Source organism: Artemia franciscana, chromosome 7 (genome assembly GCF_032884065.1).
Source record: "Artemia franciscana chromosome 7, ASM3288406v1, whole genome shotgun sequence".
Lineage (NCBI taxonomy): Eukaryota > Metazoa > Arthropoda > Branchiopoda > Anostraca > Artemiidae > Artemia > Artemia franciscana.
Window position 1 is genome coordinate 10005270 of NC_088869.1, and position 18908 is coordinate 10024177.

Consider the following 18908-nt stretch of genomic DNA (forward strand, 5'->3'; position numbering starts at 1 on the left):
GTGTCTTTAGCCCAAGATTTATGAAATATTGAGTCGTAAAAATATATACTACTGCTCCTATGAGCAGCACAAGGGTATTTTGCCGTACTTAAGCTAGGGTAAGGTGTCGCAGCTTCAGGCAAAATTCACTAAATATTGAGGTCTAAAATATTATGCCACCACCGTTATAAGCAGCAGGGGGGTATTGTGTCATATTTTAGCCAGCGTACGGTCTCATGTCTTTTAGCCAATATTAGTGGATATATTGCGCCATAAAATTGTGTCCCGCGGCTGCTATGAGCAGCAGGGCAGTGTCGCGTCATAGTTTAGCCAGAGTTTCATGCCATATCTTTAGCTGAGATTTCCTAAAATATTGAGTTCTCAACTGAAAGCCATCACTGCTCTGAGTAGCAGGAGAGTATTGCGTCCTGTTTTTAGCCGAGATTTTACAGAAATAACAGGTTTTAAAGGCAGGAATTTAAAATGTTGAAAATGTTCTTACCCCACCGTCATTCTGCAATTCTTGAACTGTGATTATTATAGCTGTCCTTGGATGATGGCCTAATATTAGTGCTTTCTCACAAATTCGCACTATCAAGTTCTCTCTTCGTCTATCTATCAGCTCTGGAAAGAACAAAAACATAAAATAAGAAAAGCAGAAGATAAAACAAGTGATATTATTAAAATTATAAGATGTGAAAAAAGCAAGAAAGTCTCGGCTAAGCAATTGCTACCAGCTATTAGCAGACTCATTTCTTTGCAAAATCATTCTATAATTTGCAAAAAGAAAACACAAATGATAAAAGGAGCAGAGCTAATTTTTTTTTTCGTCTTTGGATCTCCACGTTAAAAAAGAAAAGGCAACCAAATCAAAAGAATTATTCGTTATCAGCTCAGGAATCGGGATCAGCATTAACAGACTTATTTCGTTTCTTTATTTATTATTATTTATGTGATGCTGATGGTGCACGATAATGGTTATAAATTTTAAAACTTGACAAAGGAATAGTGCTTGGTTACTCTTCGTCTACGAACCACTTCTTAAAATAGAAAAATAAAAATAAAAAGGGATTATTTATCATCAGCACATCGATCACCCTCAACTATCAACAGGCTTATATCGTTTCTAAATTTTCCTAGGAGTGAAAAACAAAAAGATCAAAAGAAAAAAATTGGCACAAAAAAGTGCTCACCTTCTCTTCGTCAATAAAAAAAAAAGTAAAGTACACAGAAAGAAAAAAAAACACATAGGAGACCTATTCTTTTTTCAAATCGGGCGTTTTCTGACATTGTGACAAGAGCAACAAGAGCAGTGTAGAAAAATTTCAACATATTAAATATAGTAAATAATAAAATAACAAATTAATAGTGAAATAATAAATAATAATTCAAAAAAATAATAATAATAATGAATATATACAGAAGTATAAAATAACATAAATATTAAAGTAGCAAAATATAAAATGATACTATACACGGTAATAAATACCAAACATTTCATCGAAGGTCCGTTTTTTAGCATTTATAAGTTCTAGCACAAGAACTGTTTAATATCTAGTTGCTTTCAAAAAAGTTTTCGAGATACCATAAACATCAAACCATTTTTGGTAGATTAAACTAAAGAAACAACAATTTTTTATCGAGTTGAAAGTAAGGAGCAACATTAAAAATTAAAACGTACAGTAATTGTTCCCCATTTGAGAGGGGTGGCCGTCTCCTCAATACCTCACACTTTACACTAAAGATTTTCAGTACTTTAAAAAAGCTTCTTCTTCAACAGCTTCCCTTGTGTTTCAGGAGTTGTTCTTAAAGAATTGCGACAAAAAGTCAAACTTTAGCGAAAAGAGGGAGATGCCACCCGCATATCAAATAACAAATAAGTTCTGTTCGTTTTAAGGTTTGATGTTGCTCCTTACTTTCAGTTGAAAAAACTTGTTGTTTTTTAATTTAAATTCTGATCGCTTCTCAAATAATACCGAGAAATTTGCCCCTCCCCCAACCATGGAAAATGCCCTACCCCCACACCTCTGACAAACGATTCGTCCTCAAATCTTTGAGGCATGATTAATCCCGAGGTCAATTCCACATGGAAAATTTGCCCCACGGAGAATTTCTACCACGGAGAATCCTCCACCCCCCCCAAGGAGAAGTCCTCTAGACAATTCCAACCCTGCTAAAAATTTCCCCGTGACATCTCCGCAAGTAAAACAAAAAACGCATCTAGAAACATGTAAAAAATTTCATATAGGAATTCCGGCGAATTCCCCCAGTGTGGAATTTCTTCTGGTATGTTCAACCACCCCCCTCCCAAAAATATTTTCCCACGTCACAAAAAGCTTCCCTACCAGTGGAATCTAGCAATGGGGGGATACCAGTGGAAAATACCCAAGCAGAAAATCCACCCCTCGTGAAAATGTCAGTATACTTCCCAGTAACAAATACTATACGTTAGCAATGGGCAACTTCCTTAACTTACAGCCCTTTCTCCATGCACTGTGAGGTTCAACCTATTCCCAAAGCATGCTTATTGAACCTTTCGACTATGTTTAAAAAAATGGCTATCCCAAAATTTTGATCAGACAACTTTGGGGAAAAAGAGTATGGGAGGAGGTCTAGTTACACTACAATCGTTTTACTCACATAACAAGAGAAATAAAACTTTTAATTTTCGTTCAAATGCACCCTCTCCCAATATCCTAGGACAATTGGTTCAATACAGTCACCCCTGAAAAAAAAACGGTGATCTTTCATTTGGCAAACAGTACAAAATTCAACGTTTTTGCAGATGGGAGCTTGAAACGTATACAGTAAGATCCTCTTTTACGCTGAATATGCTGGGCGATTTTCATTAAGATTCCCTGACTTTTCGGGGATCACGAGTGAAAGAGATAGGCTCCAAGCATTCCAATTGCACATAGTTTAGCTTAAAATCGACATGCAGATTAAACACCACTTGTCTCCCTTTTTCAGCACTATTCCTCAATATCATTAGTAGCTAGACAACTGTTAAACAGTGATTTACGCAATCAATGACACAATGATGGTAAATGTTGTAACCAAAATTCAGGGATGTATCGTTTTTTTTTGTTTTTTAATGAGTTAAAAGGCACAATTCACAGAAGCATATTTAACTTATAGATAATAGAGGAAATTCGGAAAGAAAAATTTGGGATAATGGAAGATTGGAAAAACAGGAAAAATGAGACATTCGGATTAATTTGTTAGCAGGGTGACCCAATACTATGGACATGGCCAACAGTTGGTTGCCCCTCCATTTTTTTTTTTAATCATAGGCAGCACAATAGCGCTGCATAAGCAAAGAGTGAGGTGGGCATAATGTATTATTATTATTTTTTCTTCTTTTAGACTAGGGCACTTCGTATCGAAGGAGTTGTCGTAGAAACTTCGAAAAGGGCTAATTTAATTGGAAATTGGAAAGCCTTGTGCCCTTTTTAATAGTAGAAACGTACTGGAGGACAACTAAGACCCCTTCCACGCCCACCATTTCCCTAAACACATCCAATCAAAATTTTCAGATAGGCATTTTGTTGAACGTAGTTGAAAGGTCCAAAAATTGCGTCCTTGAGGATGATACCCCCCCAGAACCCACAGGGCAAGGGTTGTATGTTATGCCCTGTGGGTACATCAGGTTTATATTGAAAGGGTGATCGTATAAACTTCGGAAGGGGCTCATTGGATTGCTAATCAGAAGTTTTAGTGCGCTTTTTGAGATTTAGAATGATGGGAGGATGGATACCCCCCGCACCTCATATTTTCCCAAAATACATCTGATAAAAATTTTGAGATGGTTACTTTTTGTCCTAGAAACTTCAAAAAAGACTCATTCGATTGGAAATCGAAAGGCAACTAACTCACCTCGCCCATCTTATCAAAATTTTGAGATAGCCATTTTGTTCAACGTAGTTGAAAGTCTGGAAATTATGTCTTTGAGGATAACCCCCCCCCCCAGAGGCCTCAGGGCAAGGGTTGTAAGTTACGCCCTGGGGGCATTTAAGGTATATAGAAAGGGTGATCGTATAAACTTTGGAGGGGGCTCATTGGACTGGTAATCGGAATTCCTAGTGTTTTTTTTAAGATTCAAAGTGATCAGAGGCTGGATACTCCTCCCCTGTCCCGCCCCCCGAAACATCATATTTTCCTGAAATGCATCTGATAAAAAATTTAAGATGGTCATTTGTTGTCGTAGAAACCACAAAAAGGCTCATTCGATTGGAAATTGAAAGGTTTATTTTTAATAGTCAAAAGTAATTGGAGGGCAACTACCCCCCCCCCACGCCCACCCTTTTCCCAAACACATCCAATCAAAATTTTGAGATGGCCATTTTGTTCAACGTAAATGAAAAGTCCGAAAATTATGGTACATTAACTAATGTCTCAATTTTGTTTCAACATCAGCAGCCTTGTCAAAGACCCCAGTCTATCCGTTGACACATTTTATCTGTTGAATGCGGCCTACCATCCTAGCCTTATTTACCTTTTTTACCTTCCCATAAAATTTACGCTTCTTTAAATCTTTTTTTTTGTGAAACACTTATCTTTGTTTACCTACCCCTACATTAACCAATTTCCTTTCGACATCAGCAGCCTTATCAAAAAGCCCAATATGTGCTTATCTGTTAAATATCTTTATCTGTTTAATATAATATAAATATCTGTTAATATCTTTCATCTGTTAAAATGCCGGCTACCATCTTAACCTCACTTACTTGTTTTACCTTCCCAAAAAATTTACACTTCTTTAAATCCTTTTTTGAGAAATATTTCTCTGTTAACATAACAGAACATTTCTCTTTTGTGAGAAATATTTCTGTTGACATAGGGGTAACCTACCCCTATGTCTACCCCTGTCGGAAACGGCCTACCATCCTAACCTTACTTCCTTCTTTTACCTTCCCATAAAATTTACACTTTTTTCAATCTTTTTGTTTTTGTGAAACACTTCCCTACATTAACTAGTGTCTCAATTTCCTTTCGACGTCAACAGCCTTATCAAAAAGCCCAATATGTGCTTATCTGTTAAATATCTTTATCTGTTTAATATAATATAAATATCTGTTAATATCTTTCATCTGTTAAAATGCCGGCTACCATCTTAACCTCACTTACTTGTTTTACCTTCCCAAAAAATTTACACTTCTTTAAATCCTTTTGTGAGAAATATTTCTCTGTTAACATAACAGAACATTTCTCTTTTGTGAGAAATATTTCTGTTGACATAGGGGTAACCTACCCCTATGTCTACCCCTGTCGGAAACGGCCTACCATCCTAACCTTACTTCCTTCTTTTACCTTCCCATAAAATTTACACTTTTTTCATTCCTTTTGTTTTTGTGAAACACTTCCCTACATTAACTAGTGTCTCAATTTCCTTTCGACGTCAACAGCCTTATCAAAAAGCCCAATATGTGCTTATCTGTTAAATATCTTTATCTGTTTAATATAATATAAATATCTGTTAATATCTTTCATCTGTTAAAATGCCGGCTACCATCTTAACCTCACTTACTTGTTTTACCTTCCCAAAAAATTTACACTTCTTTAAATCCTTTTGTGAGAAATATTTCTCTGTTAACATAACAGAACATTTCTCTTTTGTGAGAAATATTTCTGTTGACATAGGGGTAACCTACCCCTATGTCAACTGATGTTACATTTTTCGTTCAACATCACCAGATTTGTCAAAATGCCCAATCTCTTAAAATTTTTCATCCATTAAATTAGCAATGTTGACCTTCATCTTATTAGGCTTGAACTTAAATTATCAGATCAAACTAGGTTTCCGTTCTGATCTGTCTTTGATGCACAGTCATTCAAACGAGGACCTAAAATTCTAATTAAAACAATTCCTTTATGAAGCACAAAGCATAATTTTCTCAACTTTCTAAAGCAATATAGAAATATAAAAATGAGAAATATAAATAAAAAATTAGAGAAATAAGAAATATAAAGAAATGTCTACTATCCTAACCTTGATAAAGGATAGTAGACTATCCTGATGTCTACTATCCTAACCTCGATAGAGGATAGCAGACTATCCTGATGTCTACTATCCTAACCTTATGCATATGACTTATCTTTGCAGTCTTTCAATCTTGCTGAACTTAGCAAGAAGAGGTAAACCTGAGCCAAAAAAGTTTACACTTTTTGGATCCCTCCACAGTCAAATAATAAAAACAATACCAGTACTCGAAATCTGGGGGTAACGCATAATAGTCAAGTTCTTGACTATAGCATCCTCAAGTGGTTTCACTAATCAAGGCGGCTCTTTTTTCTAGAAAAGACCACTAAAACCACTAGAAAAGAAACTTCTGGTCTTGACACTCACTTATGACACTGAGGCAGATGGAGAGGACACTTTTCACATCGACCCGAAAAAACGTGCTACATACTTATCTAGTTGTTGTTATAGATTTACCTAGTCCTAAACCTAAAAATTAAGCTAAATCCAAGTAAACTATATATTAAAATAACTGACAGTATGAAGCACAAACCAGGTAGACCAGAAGCAGGTCTGTACGCCATCTCAATATAAGCGTTTTCTATTTCTTCTCTTTGTTGGCGGGCTTCAACTGGTCCATTGATAGATGCACCAATTACAGTTTTTCCTGAAAAAAAAACACAAAAGAAAAAAAGTATAATAGCACGCAAGACAAGAAGCTTCTAGATTTAGAGCTAGCATAAAGGAATCTGCCAGAAACACAGCTACCATTACCATAATATATTTTAGTATGCAGTTTATAACCGAACTATGACTTTTGTATTACACCAACACTAAGAATAACTTCAGAATATGACATTCTGACAGTTTCTGCTATAAATCAGTACAGTATATTTTTGTAGGAATAGAAATGTGAAGGTACAGAACTGTTGGGTTTTTTATAGCCATCTAGTGTGCTGTTTATTGAAGACTATGGAGAGGGTTAGCAACGTACCCAGAGGACGGTCCCCCAAGCCAAAATCCTTGATTTTCTTGAATTTCTCGGCATTTTTAATCCAAATTATTAAATAGAAGCTTTTTTCTACCATCCCCTCCCCCGTTTCTTTATTACTGGTTCCCGCCTTTTTCCAAAAAAAAAATCCTGGGTATTTACATAAGGAGGGTGATTTTGTCGTTTCATTCTATAAGGCAGTAATGTTTTCACTAAAATCTCCCTCACTAAAGTGGCTTCAAACCGTTCGCGATAGCAAACTATAACTAAGGAGCGACTTGGGCCAATAGCAACCGAAACTCTAAAAAAGAATTTTCAGAACAATTAACATATCAATAGAATAATCTTTTTATGCTGATTCAAAATATATACAGCTAATCAAATTTAATATTACCCATTAAAAAAGAGACGGTAATATTTATCTTGTCTTGTTTGTTTACAATGTTTCAATGTATTTAAACGTATCTGTATATTGGATTTAAACATCAGAGAACCCTATTGTAAAGGTTGTGATGGCTTCTGTAGCATAAAAGAACAAAAGTCGCGCAGAATTTCCATCCATACAAACAATATTACCCCTTTCTATCCAATCAAAATTCAGTAGTATAAATATTATTAGGGCTTTATTCAACCAAATTATTGTTCATTCGAAATGTTGACCAAGTATTTGATTCTTGTCCAAAATTAAATAAAAAAAACAAGTTTTTTTAACTGAAAGTAAGGAGCGACATTAAAACTTCAAACGAACAGAAATTACTCCGTATATGAAATGGGTTGTCCCCTTCGCAATCCCTCGCTCTTTACGCTAAAGTTTTTAATTGTTTTAAAAATCCGAATTGTGGCAAAGAGTCAAACCTTAGCTTAAAGAGCGAGGGATTGCGGAGGGGAAAACCCATTTCATATACGGAGTAATTTCTGTTCGTTTTGAGTTTTAATGTCGCTCCTTACTTTCAGTTAAAAAAAACTTGTTTTTTTTTATTTAATTTCTGAACGTCTTTGAATCAATGCATGTTTTGATTTTGGCTCTCTGCAGAGTAATAATTAAAACGAAATTTGAATATTTTTTTTTTTGGCTAAATGGCGTTCTCATAATTTTGATCGAATGATTTTGAGAAAAAAAGAGCGGGGGAGGAAGCCTAGTTGCCCTCCGATTTACGGTTAATTAAAAAGGCAACTAGAACTTTTAATTTTTTACGAATCTTTTTATAAGTAAAAGATATACGTAACTTATAAATTAGCTTACGTAAAGAACTTTTGTATTCTCATGTTTTTATTACATATATGAGGGGGTTCGCCCCCTCGTCAGTACCTCGCTCTTTACACTAAAGCTTAAATTTTGTCCCAATTCATTAAGAATGACCCCTGAATCACAAAAGTCGCAGAATAAATACTTGAAATTACTAAAAATACTTTAGCGTAAAGAGCGAGGTATTAGGAGGAGGTGAGCCCCTCATATGGGTAGTAATTTCTGTTTGTTTTAAGTTTTAATACTGCTGCTTATTTCCAGCTGAAAAAAAAACTTTTTCATATTTAATTTTTCATTGTTTTTTTTTTAAGTAATGCTAGTAAATCCTGCGCTCCCTTCATGGAAATTTTCTTCCCCCATGACAAATTCCTCAATAGAAAGTTCCCCCAGCATATCCCCCTCTTCTCAACCCCTGCCTCCAACCAAAAAATCCTCCTGAAAACGCCTGTACACTTCCCAACAACCATTACTATATGCAAGCACTGGTCAAAGTTTTGAACTTGTAACCCCTCCCACGGGCACTGTGGGGGAGTAAGTCGTCCCCAAAGACATAGTTATAAGGTTTTTCGACTACGCTGAATAAAATGGCTATCTCAGAATTTTGATCTGTTGACTTTGGGAAAATAATTAGCGTGGGAGGGGGCCTAGGTGCCCTCCAAATTTTTTGTTCTTAACTGGAGTTTCCAGTTAAGTTCTTAACTGGATCAAAATATTCAAGGGCGAGCAATTTTTTTAAATATTTGATATTTAAAATTATTTTGTTATTAAATTTAATTTAACTATTAAAATTAATTTATTAAAATTGAATAATATTAAATAATTTATTACAATTATTATTATTAATATTATATTAAATCATCTTAAATATTTTAATTGTTTAAGCAAATATTTGGAACAAAAATAAGAATAATTTCTAAAGATATCTAACACATTATGCGTTCTTGGCTGGATCAAATATTCAAGGGAATAGCAATTATCTTAAATATTTAATGTTTAAAATTATTGTATTATTAAAAATAATTAAATCATTAAAATTAAATAATGTTAAATAATTTATTAAAATTATCATTATTAAAATTATATTTCATTATTTTAAATATTTAGAAATATTTAAGCAATTATTTGGAATAAAAATAAGAATAATTTCTAAAGATATTCAACACATTAAATGTTCTTGACTGGATCAAAATATTTAACGGGAGAGCAATTATTTTAATTATTTAATACAAAAAATTATTTTATTATTAAATTTAATTAAATTATTAAAATTGATTTATTAAAATTAAATAATATCAAATGAATAACTAAAATTATATTTAACTATTTTAAATATTTAGAAATATTTAAGCAATTGTTTTAAATAAAAATAAGAATAATTTCTAAAGGTATTCAAAACATTATACGCTCTTAACTGGATGAAAATATTTAAGGGGAGATAAATTATTTTAAACATTTAATATTAAAAAAATTATAAAACTTAATTAAATAATTAAAATTGACTTATTAAAATTAAATAATATTAAATAATTTATTGAAATTACATTCAATTATTTTAAATACTAAAAAATATTGAAGCAATTATTTGAACAAAAATAAGAATAATTTCTAAAAGCATTCAACACATTATATGTTCTTGACTGGATCGAAATATTTAAGGGGAGAGTAATTATTTGTAAATATTTGATATTTAAAATTATTTTATTATTTTATTTAATTAGATTATTAAATTAATTTATTGAAGTTAAACAATATTAAATAATTTATTAAAATAATTACTATAAAAATCATATTTAATTATTTAAAATATTTGAAAATATTTAAGCAATTATTTTAGATTAAAAAAAACGAATAATTTCTAAAGATATTCAACACATTCTACATTCTTGACTGGATCAAAATATTTAGGGGAGAGCCGAGTTCTACTGCTATGGACTTCTGCTATTGAATGTTTTTACAGGTACTACTGGTTATATTACCAACTTTCTTACTGACCAAGAACAAGATTTTAATTTAATTACGAAAATCATGGTACTTTGCACTGAAATTATTTGAATACATAGTATTTATCAACTTATCAAGACACTGGCAATAGGGGCATCCTGTCATATGTGAAGATGTTAAACTATTCATCAATTTTTTTTCCTTACAAGTAAAAATGACAGACAATCGCGAAACTCTTAATTTTTTTTTTTTTACACATCTTAACACAGTTCATGTTAAATTAAATTATAGAAGTTACCTTGTGCCAAAATTGCAGAACCATGAGAGTTTTTCAGACATGCAAGATCACATGATAGTGGCCTCAGAAAACTTATTTCTTCCATTCTAAAAAAGATTTCCTTTTTTTAAAATTAATGTGTGCATTAGCCAGACAAAAACCAAAGCAAACTTCATAATAGCTACTTAAACTATATTTATTTAAAAAGAAATTTAGAGTTTAGCTGAAATAAAAAAAAAGGAATCATTATTAGCCTACTTATTAAATTATAAATCAGAGCTACACAAACAGGGGTGGTACAGAGAGAAAAAAGTTATCAGAATCAGCCCAGAGGAACCCCCATAGCATAATTGTTAACGAAACACGTAAATACATATGGACATTGACACTTAGACTTAATACAGCACTTGCTTGAATTATGTGCATTGGTTATGTGAACTTTAATCGCATTTAATCATTTGTTCTTATGGCAGATATTTTTTCTCTCCTCTATCAAGTTATCCTAGTGCTTAGAAAAATAATGTATGTATTTTATTTTTTCTTATAATAAACAATAATATTACAAACTTACATTTCGAAGCTAAAAAATGACCTTCTTCACATTCAACATTTTAGACAGAAGTAAAATTGGATTGAGAGGCAATGAATTTATATTCCTCCAAGGGGGAAAGAAAACTATTTGGGCTTTTTCATAAGGGCTAAGCAAGGAAAAGGTAGGGTCCTGCTACCTTTCCCCTGCAATTTAATAGTAAATGCTTAGCAGGTACCCCTAAAGCTCTTGCAATGGGACCCTCCCCTTTTTCTTCTTGTCGACCCTTCTTTGTACTGTTTTTCAGGATATACTTTATAAAATATTGAGACTTGGGAATAAGTCAGTGATCCTCTTGAAGATCCATCTCTCTTCCTGGGCTGGGATGTCTGCTTCTAGTAACAGTTTAATATCTTTCTAAAATCCCAATTCCCAACTTCTTGGTGGTTCCTTTAAGCTCAGAGGAGATTGTTGCAGACTTTGAAACAGGAGATGATGAATAAGAACATTGAGAGAATTCGCCCAGGAGAAGGAAGTAAGTGGTCTAAGGATTACTATTCTTTTCAGGCAACACTGCTTCACAGCTTTGACTTGAGCATTCCATGGATGCTGTTGATCCAAAGTTAATCCTAAAATCACATGGTTAGCTTTAGGCTGAATTACTGAGCCTTTCATATAAAGCTGTGATACTCGAACCTTTTGTTTATTGAGAAAGACTGCTGCTTTCGTTTTGTTAAATGTAATTGAAAGGTCTGGAAGTAATGTCTTTGAGGATGACAACTCCCCATAGCTCTTAGGACATGGTTGGTAAGTTATTCCCTGGGGGCATGTAAGGTATATTTAGAAAGGATCATTGTACAAACTCTGGAGAGGACACATTAGATTGTTAATCCAAAGTTCTAGTGCCCATTTTAAGATTCAGGGTGATTGGAGGGTGGATATCCCCCATACCTCGTATTTTCCCAAAATGTAACTGATTGAAATACTGAAATGGCCATTTGCTGTTGTAGAAACTTTGAAAACAGCTCATTCAATTTAAAATTGAAAGTTCTAGTGTCCCTTTTAGTAGTCGAAAGTGATTGGAGGGCAGCTAACCCCCCTCCCATGCCCACCATTTCCCCAAAAATATTAGATAGCTGTTTTGTTCAACATAATTGAAAAAGACTGAAAATTATGTCTTTGAGGATGAACCCCCCCCCCCACAACCCTCAGATCTATGGTTGTAAGTTATGTTCTGGGGACAAAAAAGGTATATTATACAAAGGGTGATCGTATAAACTTCGGAAGGCTTTTTAGATTGGTAATCAGAAATTCTAGGGCTATTTTTAAGATTTAGTCATCAGAGAGTGGATAACCCCCTCTGTCAAACCTTGTATTTTCCTGAAATGCATCTGATAGAAACTTTGAGATGACCATGATGTCATAGAAACTTCAAAAAAGGACAACCCTCATTCTTTCTCAAGACCAGAACATCATTTGCACTTTACTGAAAAAAATGGCCATGGATTGTCCATTTAGCATACATATATACTAATATATATTCCATAATAACAAACAACAAAGAGAGATAAAACTCAATAAAAAAAAACTCAAACAAGACTGCAGCAAGTAGAGAGACCAAATAAAACCACCACCAATAATAATAAATAAAATTGTCACTACTGATCCACATAGGGAAAAGAAGCTCTCTACTGGCCACAGTCTTGTTTGAGATTTTTATTATTTTTTGTTTTTAAGTTTTATCTCTGTTGTTTGTAGTCATGGCTGGCTAGTTCAGCTTTCATATAACTTAAAGTTTTTAATTTTTTTTTTTATTATTAAAGTTAAAAGAGTTTAAACAATAAATAACCAAGTCAAACTCAAAACAAGCAAAAATTAACAATCCCTTTGCCTTCTCGACACTAGAATAGAACTTGCACTGTACTGAAATAAAATACATCTAAAATGTTTTTCTGCTTTGCTTTGCAATGTTGAAATTTTTAAGTAGCTGGGGTTGGAGTACATGAAACCTCTACAATGGAAGTGAGAATGGCGCAGTGATCTGTTTGTAACTCTGGAATCAGCTTAATATTTGCATTTATTAAAAACTCAGGTGAGGCTATTTGAAATTCAATTGTTCAAAGCCTTTTTTCTTTGGGATTTTAGTGTGTTTTAGACCATCTGAGGTAATAACCATTAAATTTAGTTCTAGAATTGTTTCTCTATGCTTTTCCCTGCCAAATTTGATTGTTTAGTCTCTTCTGTACATAGCTGTGAGCACTAAAACCTCCCAAAACTATGGTTTTATGATCCAGGGTTACATCTTTTATCACTTCAAATATATCATTTCTTCCATTTGGGTTGTTGAAGTGAGACTACTTTAAGAAGTTTTCCATTATGCTGTAGGATTTTAACTGCAATTGTATCAACTTCGTCAGGATATACCTTTGGGGCCAGTAGAGAATGTGGATCCCTTTTCTTATTGTCAGGGCTACACCCCCTCCTTTTCTTCTGGTTCATCTGTCTTTCCTGTATGTTTCAAACCCTTGTATTTGGATTTTTCTCATATTATGAAGGTTAGTTTCCTGTAGGCATATTATATCTAGGGGAGAGTGGTATATGCAGGGACGGATTTTGGAAAACCTCCAAAATGTATGGTCAACATTGGAGTAGAAAAATGGTTTATGGCTCAAATGAAAGCCCCAGAACTGCTGCATAAACTGTGATTTTTCCAGATTTTTCTTGTATAGCTAGAAGGAAAAAGGGGGGCTGTCCCTGCTTATACCAATTGACCCACTAAGTACTGGGGGTGGTACACTCTGGGACATAGTAAAAAGATTCATGTATTGGTAGAAAACTTTGACTATTGATTATATAAAAACTACAATAAATTCGACTTTAAAAGTAAAAATATCTTTGGCACAAGACTGGACAACCAGTCCATTTTTTATTATTAGGATACAAGTAAAAATAGATAAGAAAAGACGCAATGTATGGACTGAACTGTAAGAATTCATGTTGATTTTCGAATTAAAATGGAATAGTTGTGGGCATCAAGTCATGGCTAATTGTAGAAAAAGCCAAGACAGATAGTCCAATTGAGTGATAGGCAAATATGGTATTAATTCCCTCCTTATTGGAATTAAGTATACAAATGATGTTAATTCATTTGTTAATAGATATGTCTATCTATTATATGTCCATGCTTCATTCCTAGGGCAGTAGAACCTAGGTAGATAGTCATAGAGCTAAGATAGTGACAGAACCTATAGTTTTCCAGGTGTTTGGTTAAAATGGCAGTAGAACCAAGGTAGATAGTCATAAAGCTAAGATAGTGATAGAACCTATAGTTTTCCAAATGTTTGGTTAAAATGGCAAGGATAAATGGTGGGGTTAAGTGTGCCTCTTATTTGACCAATATTTGTTTGCTATCTTTTAGCAAGCCACACCTGCCTAGACTCTCAGGCAGGTTGAACCAAGAATTTAGAACTGACACAGGACCGTTAATTTGAGTGGAATGACAGGGAAACAAGTGTCTAAAGTCAAAATTGGTCTATTCTGCAATGAGTGTCAGGCAAGTATAGGTTGTATGGTATATACTGGGACATGTCCCACTATATACCACTTGTCTTTGTCCCAGTATATACCATGCAACCTCTACTTGTAAATTGGGTCTGATTTTTTTTACTGTTGCATATTTTTCCACAAGATGGCCACAGAGCACGGCCTGATGTTTTAGCTTTCATTTGCCATCTTACATCCACAATTTCTGCAAACCATTACAAGATAAAACACAAAATACTACTGCCCAAATATTTTTTGTAGGGTATAGCCAAAACTTTGAAGTCAATTTTCTCAAAAACAAAAATAGTAACTTACCAAAATAATAGAACTGTCATGTCTGCCATTGAATGAACTATGCTAGGCGGCCTTATTAGATTTTTCAAAGAATCCTAGATGACAGATAAGTACCATGTCCGACCTTATGCCCTGTCCCTGCATATACCATTTACCCCTACTTCATGTCTTGAAATAAAAGCTGTTATCTCTTCCAGTTTCATATTACTAAGGAACACTTAATTCAATTGCAGGATATTTATTTGAGATGAGTTAATTTTAGTTATCTGACATTCTGGTTGAGTTTAGTTCCTTTTGGGCTGGGGACTGAATATCCTCTTTACCTGACAAACTATTTGCTACCAGTGATGAAACAGCATCCAATTGGTCTATTTGTTTCTTTTTAGAGTTTTGACTTTTTTGAGGGTTAATGAGAATTCAGGTACAGTTTCTGGGTTTGGTGGGATAGCCACATTTTGTTTGGTGGTTTGCAGCTGCTGTACTGCTGTTTTCCATATTTCTGTTCCAAGTAGCATACTGATAGTTTTTCTTGTGAGGATGTTTCTCATTTGTGAAGTTTCATTGCTGCTGTCAATGAGAAAACTGACTGTTAGATAGGTAGTTATTTTCTTCCACTCCTCTCCCTCTGTGTTAGCTGGTATTGTTGGTGGAATATCATGCAAAATTGCTATGCTTATGCTTCTATTGCTTGTATATACTTACAGTTGTTTACCATGCTTTTTTTGTTATTATGCTTGCAGTTGCTTATTATGATTTTTGTTCTAGATGACTTGGTTTAACAAACTAATAATCTGGTAGAATACTACATGATGTCAGATGATGGAAACAAAACCATCAAGTATTGATTGGGATTCAGCTTCCCTCAGTGATGAATGTAAATGCTTTGAACAGCATGTAAAACACATTTTTCTGGGACCACTGTCTAGAAAGACACATGAAAGCAAGTGTGCCAACCTTCTCATCTGGGCAGGAGAAAAAGAGCTCCAGATATTCAACACTTTTCCATTCACTAATGATGAAAGAAACAACATAGACACTAACTTGCCAATTGATCAATTTTAAGGAGAGAGCACAGAGAAATACATGACAGAATTGAAAATCCTGGCAAAATCTTGCAATTATACTAGTGCTGATGAAATGGTTTAAGACAAAATAGTCAGTGGCACCACAAACCCAAAAATGAGAGAAAGAATTCTTCTGGAAGGTGACACCCTAAATTGGGTGCTAGCTGTAAATAGATACCTAACTACAAAACAACCTAGGCACAGCTAAGGACATTTGAAGAACAAGAACCATATCAAATAAAGAAAGAAATTGATACTATCCAGAAGTAAAAACACCCAGTCAGTAAATATGAAGATGCACCTGCATCATCTAGAAAAACTAAGGAATGCTATTTCTATGGAGGTATATACTCAACTAGCCACAATTGTCCTGCAAAGGGCAAAACCTGTACAAAGTGCAAAAGACAAATTACAAGGAGAACCCAACTGACAACAGCAATGAAGGTGACAATGTCATGCCATAGAAAACAAAACCAATAAGGGAGGGGATGAGGCTCAAATTACATGGAAGTTAACTACTCCCTACTTGTAAAATTCAAAGTTGACACAGGAGCACAAGCATAGATTTTACCTGCCAAGTATTTTGATGCCTCACCACATCTGCCATTGCTGAAAAAAAGTACTCATAAACTCACTAGCTACTGTGGATCCAAAATTCCTGACAGAGGCATATTACCTTAATTTGCACTTTGGAGCAAATTAGTTGCAAGAACTGTGATGCTCCATAGTTGATGATGGCGATAGATCTGGTTACTGTACTAAGGTCAAGCAACAAACCATAGGGACTAGAGAGTACTGGAGAGATGTGATTCAAGCCCACTTGGTAATGGTGATCACATGGTAGGTATGGTTCAAGGACCATTCCCCAGTGATTTAGAGTTGGCACCACCGCACAACAGCAACTTAAGATAGAGTGTGTGAGATGGTTGTGTATGACAAGCTGCATCATCCTCCAAGCTAATTCTCTATTGTCTTCCACGACTGTTATGGTAGTGAGGGCTGGGAGGGGTTTTCCCACTGGAATCTCCATGGTCCTCTTTTTGAATTCCTTGGGAGAGGTTGTAGAGACTGTCTCTTGGCTTAGTTGGTTCCAATCGTTCACCACTTGCTGGCTGAAAAATATGCCAGCTGAGCTGCAAGCACATATCAAGGAAAGCTATAATCTTGCCAGTCAATGTTGGTATTACTGGAACAATTGTTTGGGGTCATGAAACTATTGTTAATAGATGCATTTTGACTTTTTGAATATCTTTTCTCTCATGCAAAACTACCACAAACCCAGCATTATAGAGTTATTATATATTTGCACATTAGGGGGGGGGGTAAAGCGTAGCATATACTAAATACAACGATGGTTAGTTTACGTATATAATATATGCTGTACTTTACCCCCACCCCCTTATGTGCAAATATATAGCCCAAATTTGTTTCTAAGCTATTACAGATTTGCAATTTCAAATATCCAATCAATGAAAACAGAAATGATTGCAATTCTATATGTATAAATACAAGAATATTGGGGCTGGAATAACTCCATAATGGTGAGTTTGCAGTAATTTTGCAAGAGAGAAAAGATGTTCAGAAAGTCAAAATGCATCAATTAACAATACTTTCATGACCCTAAACAATTGTTCAAGTAATACCAACATTGACCACCTTGCCATCCTTTGTTGTCAAACCTGACTCAGTGCCAATTCTTGGATTCTAGTCAAGCATTGACCTGAACATAGAGAAACTTGTCCTGAATGTCAATGAAGTTGAGGAAAACACTTGCAACAGTATGCATGTATTCAACAGGACAAATATGGATGACATAGTCAGCAATTACAAAGACATTTTCCAAGGAATAGGAAAGCTAGATGGAGAATGCCATTTCTACCTGAAGAATAATGTAGACCCTACGGCATACCCAGCAAGAAGAATCCCATCATCACTTTGAAGGAAAGTAGAAGCAGAACTTATTTGCATGGAAGAACAAGGTATAATTGAGAAAATATCCAAACCAACTTACTAGGTTAATTTGATGATTGCTGTAGAATAAATTTTAGGCAGAGCCAGAGCATTATTAATATTCTGAATAAAAATAAACAAATTACTATTTCTTTTGCTTTACAAACTGCATGGCCATAATTCCAGAGAAGCACTCTAAGTTGGTTTAAGATATAGCCATTAATCCAGTTTTCTATTCACATACCAAAAAAGGTGACTATGTCAGGAAATAGGTTTGCTGTAACTAGAAAATCAAACTGTATCCTGTTTGATGAATGAGAGAATGATTTTTTTTTCTTCCCAAACATTCAAAGACTTCACTATCTCTCATAACTAAGCAAAATCTTCACAATTAATAAAGAAGATTAGCCTGTGTTCCTTCAATAGCACTTTAAATCCAAAAAAACTCTAGATTAGCAGAAGTTCTGCACTTTGCTGTGTTAATTTTGGTTAAAAATGAGCTGATAGCACTGCTATACAGTAAACTTGCATAGGCCAAGAAAAAGAAGAAAAACTGTCTTATCAAAAGAAAATTAGTGAGGGTGAATTTGTTTCTAAATTTCTTTCATGGTGTGCTGTTTTTTTTTTGTGGGTATTGATAACTGGTTTCAAGTTCTACTGAGTGACAACAGCATTCAAAGAACTTAATGGCTCTGGAGCATAGGCTTGACCATAAAAAGGTTGACCCTGATGTCATTTGTACAGTTAGGCCTATAGCCTACTAACCAAGCAGTAGAGGTACATGTTGCCCAGGACCCAGCAAATAGAGCTGATCCCAATCATCACCATTGGATTGATTTACAGGCTTATTAAGGATTTATTCACAAAAGTTGTCCCTGATCCCTTTGGGAATAGCCTATGGCAAATTTTTCATCTTCACCACAGTGCACTTGAGCTTATCAAAGTTTTACCAATTCCCACAAGCAAAAATAGGCTGAACATTCTTTACCTCCAAAATCATACTTACTTTACAACACAACCGTCTAACAGTTCTAAAATCGCAACAAGCCCAATCAAATCTTAAGAACAACCAGTATTCCTTTAATTCAAATAGGCGTAGAAGTTAATACAACATCGCCAATAGAATATGTTTTGT

General features: G+C 34.3%; 1 protein-coding gene across 1 annotated transcript in view; it reads right to left on the reverse strand.

The window, feature by feature from the left end:
- Window positions 1–18908, reverse strand: part of LOC136028832 (exosome complex component RRP46-like) — a 30087-nt gene extending 11179 nt beyond the window's left edge. The window contains exons 1-4 of the mRNA XM_065706762.1: window positions 18780–18908; window positions 10415–10500; window positions 6492–6605; window positions 482–603 (exon numbers count right to left, since the gene is read on the reverse strand). Of these exons, the coding sequence (XP_065562834.1) occupies window positions 482–603; window positions 6492–6605; window positions 10415–10499 (321 nt within the window). The 5' untranslated portion in view covers window position 10500; window positions 18780–18908. The remainder of the gene's footprint in view (window positions 1–481; window positions 604–6491; window positions 6606–10414; window positions 10501–18779) is intronic.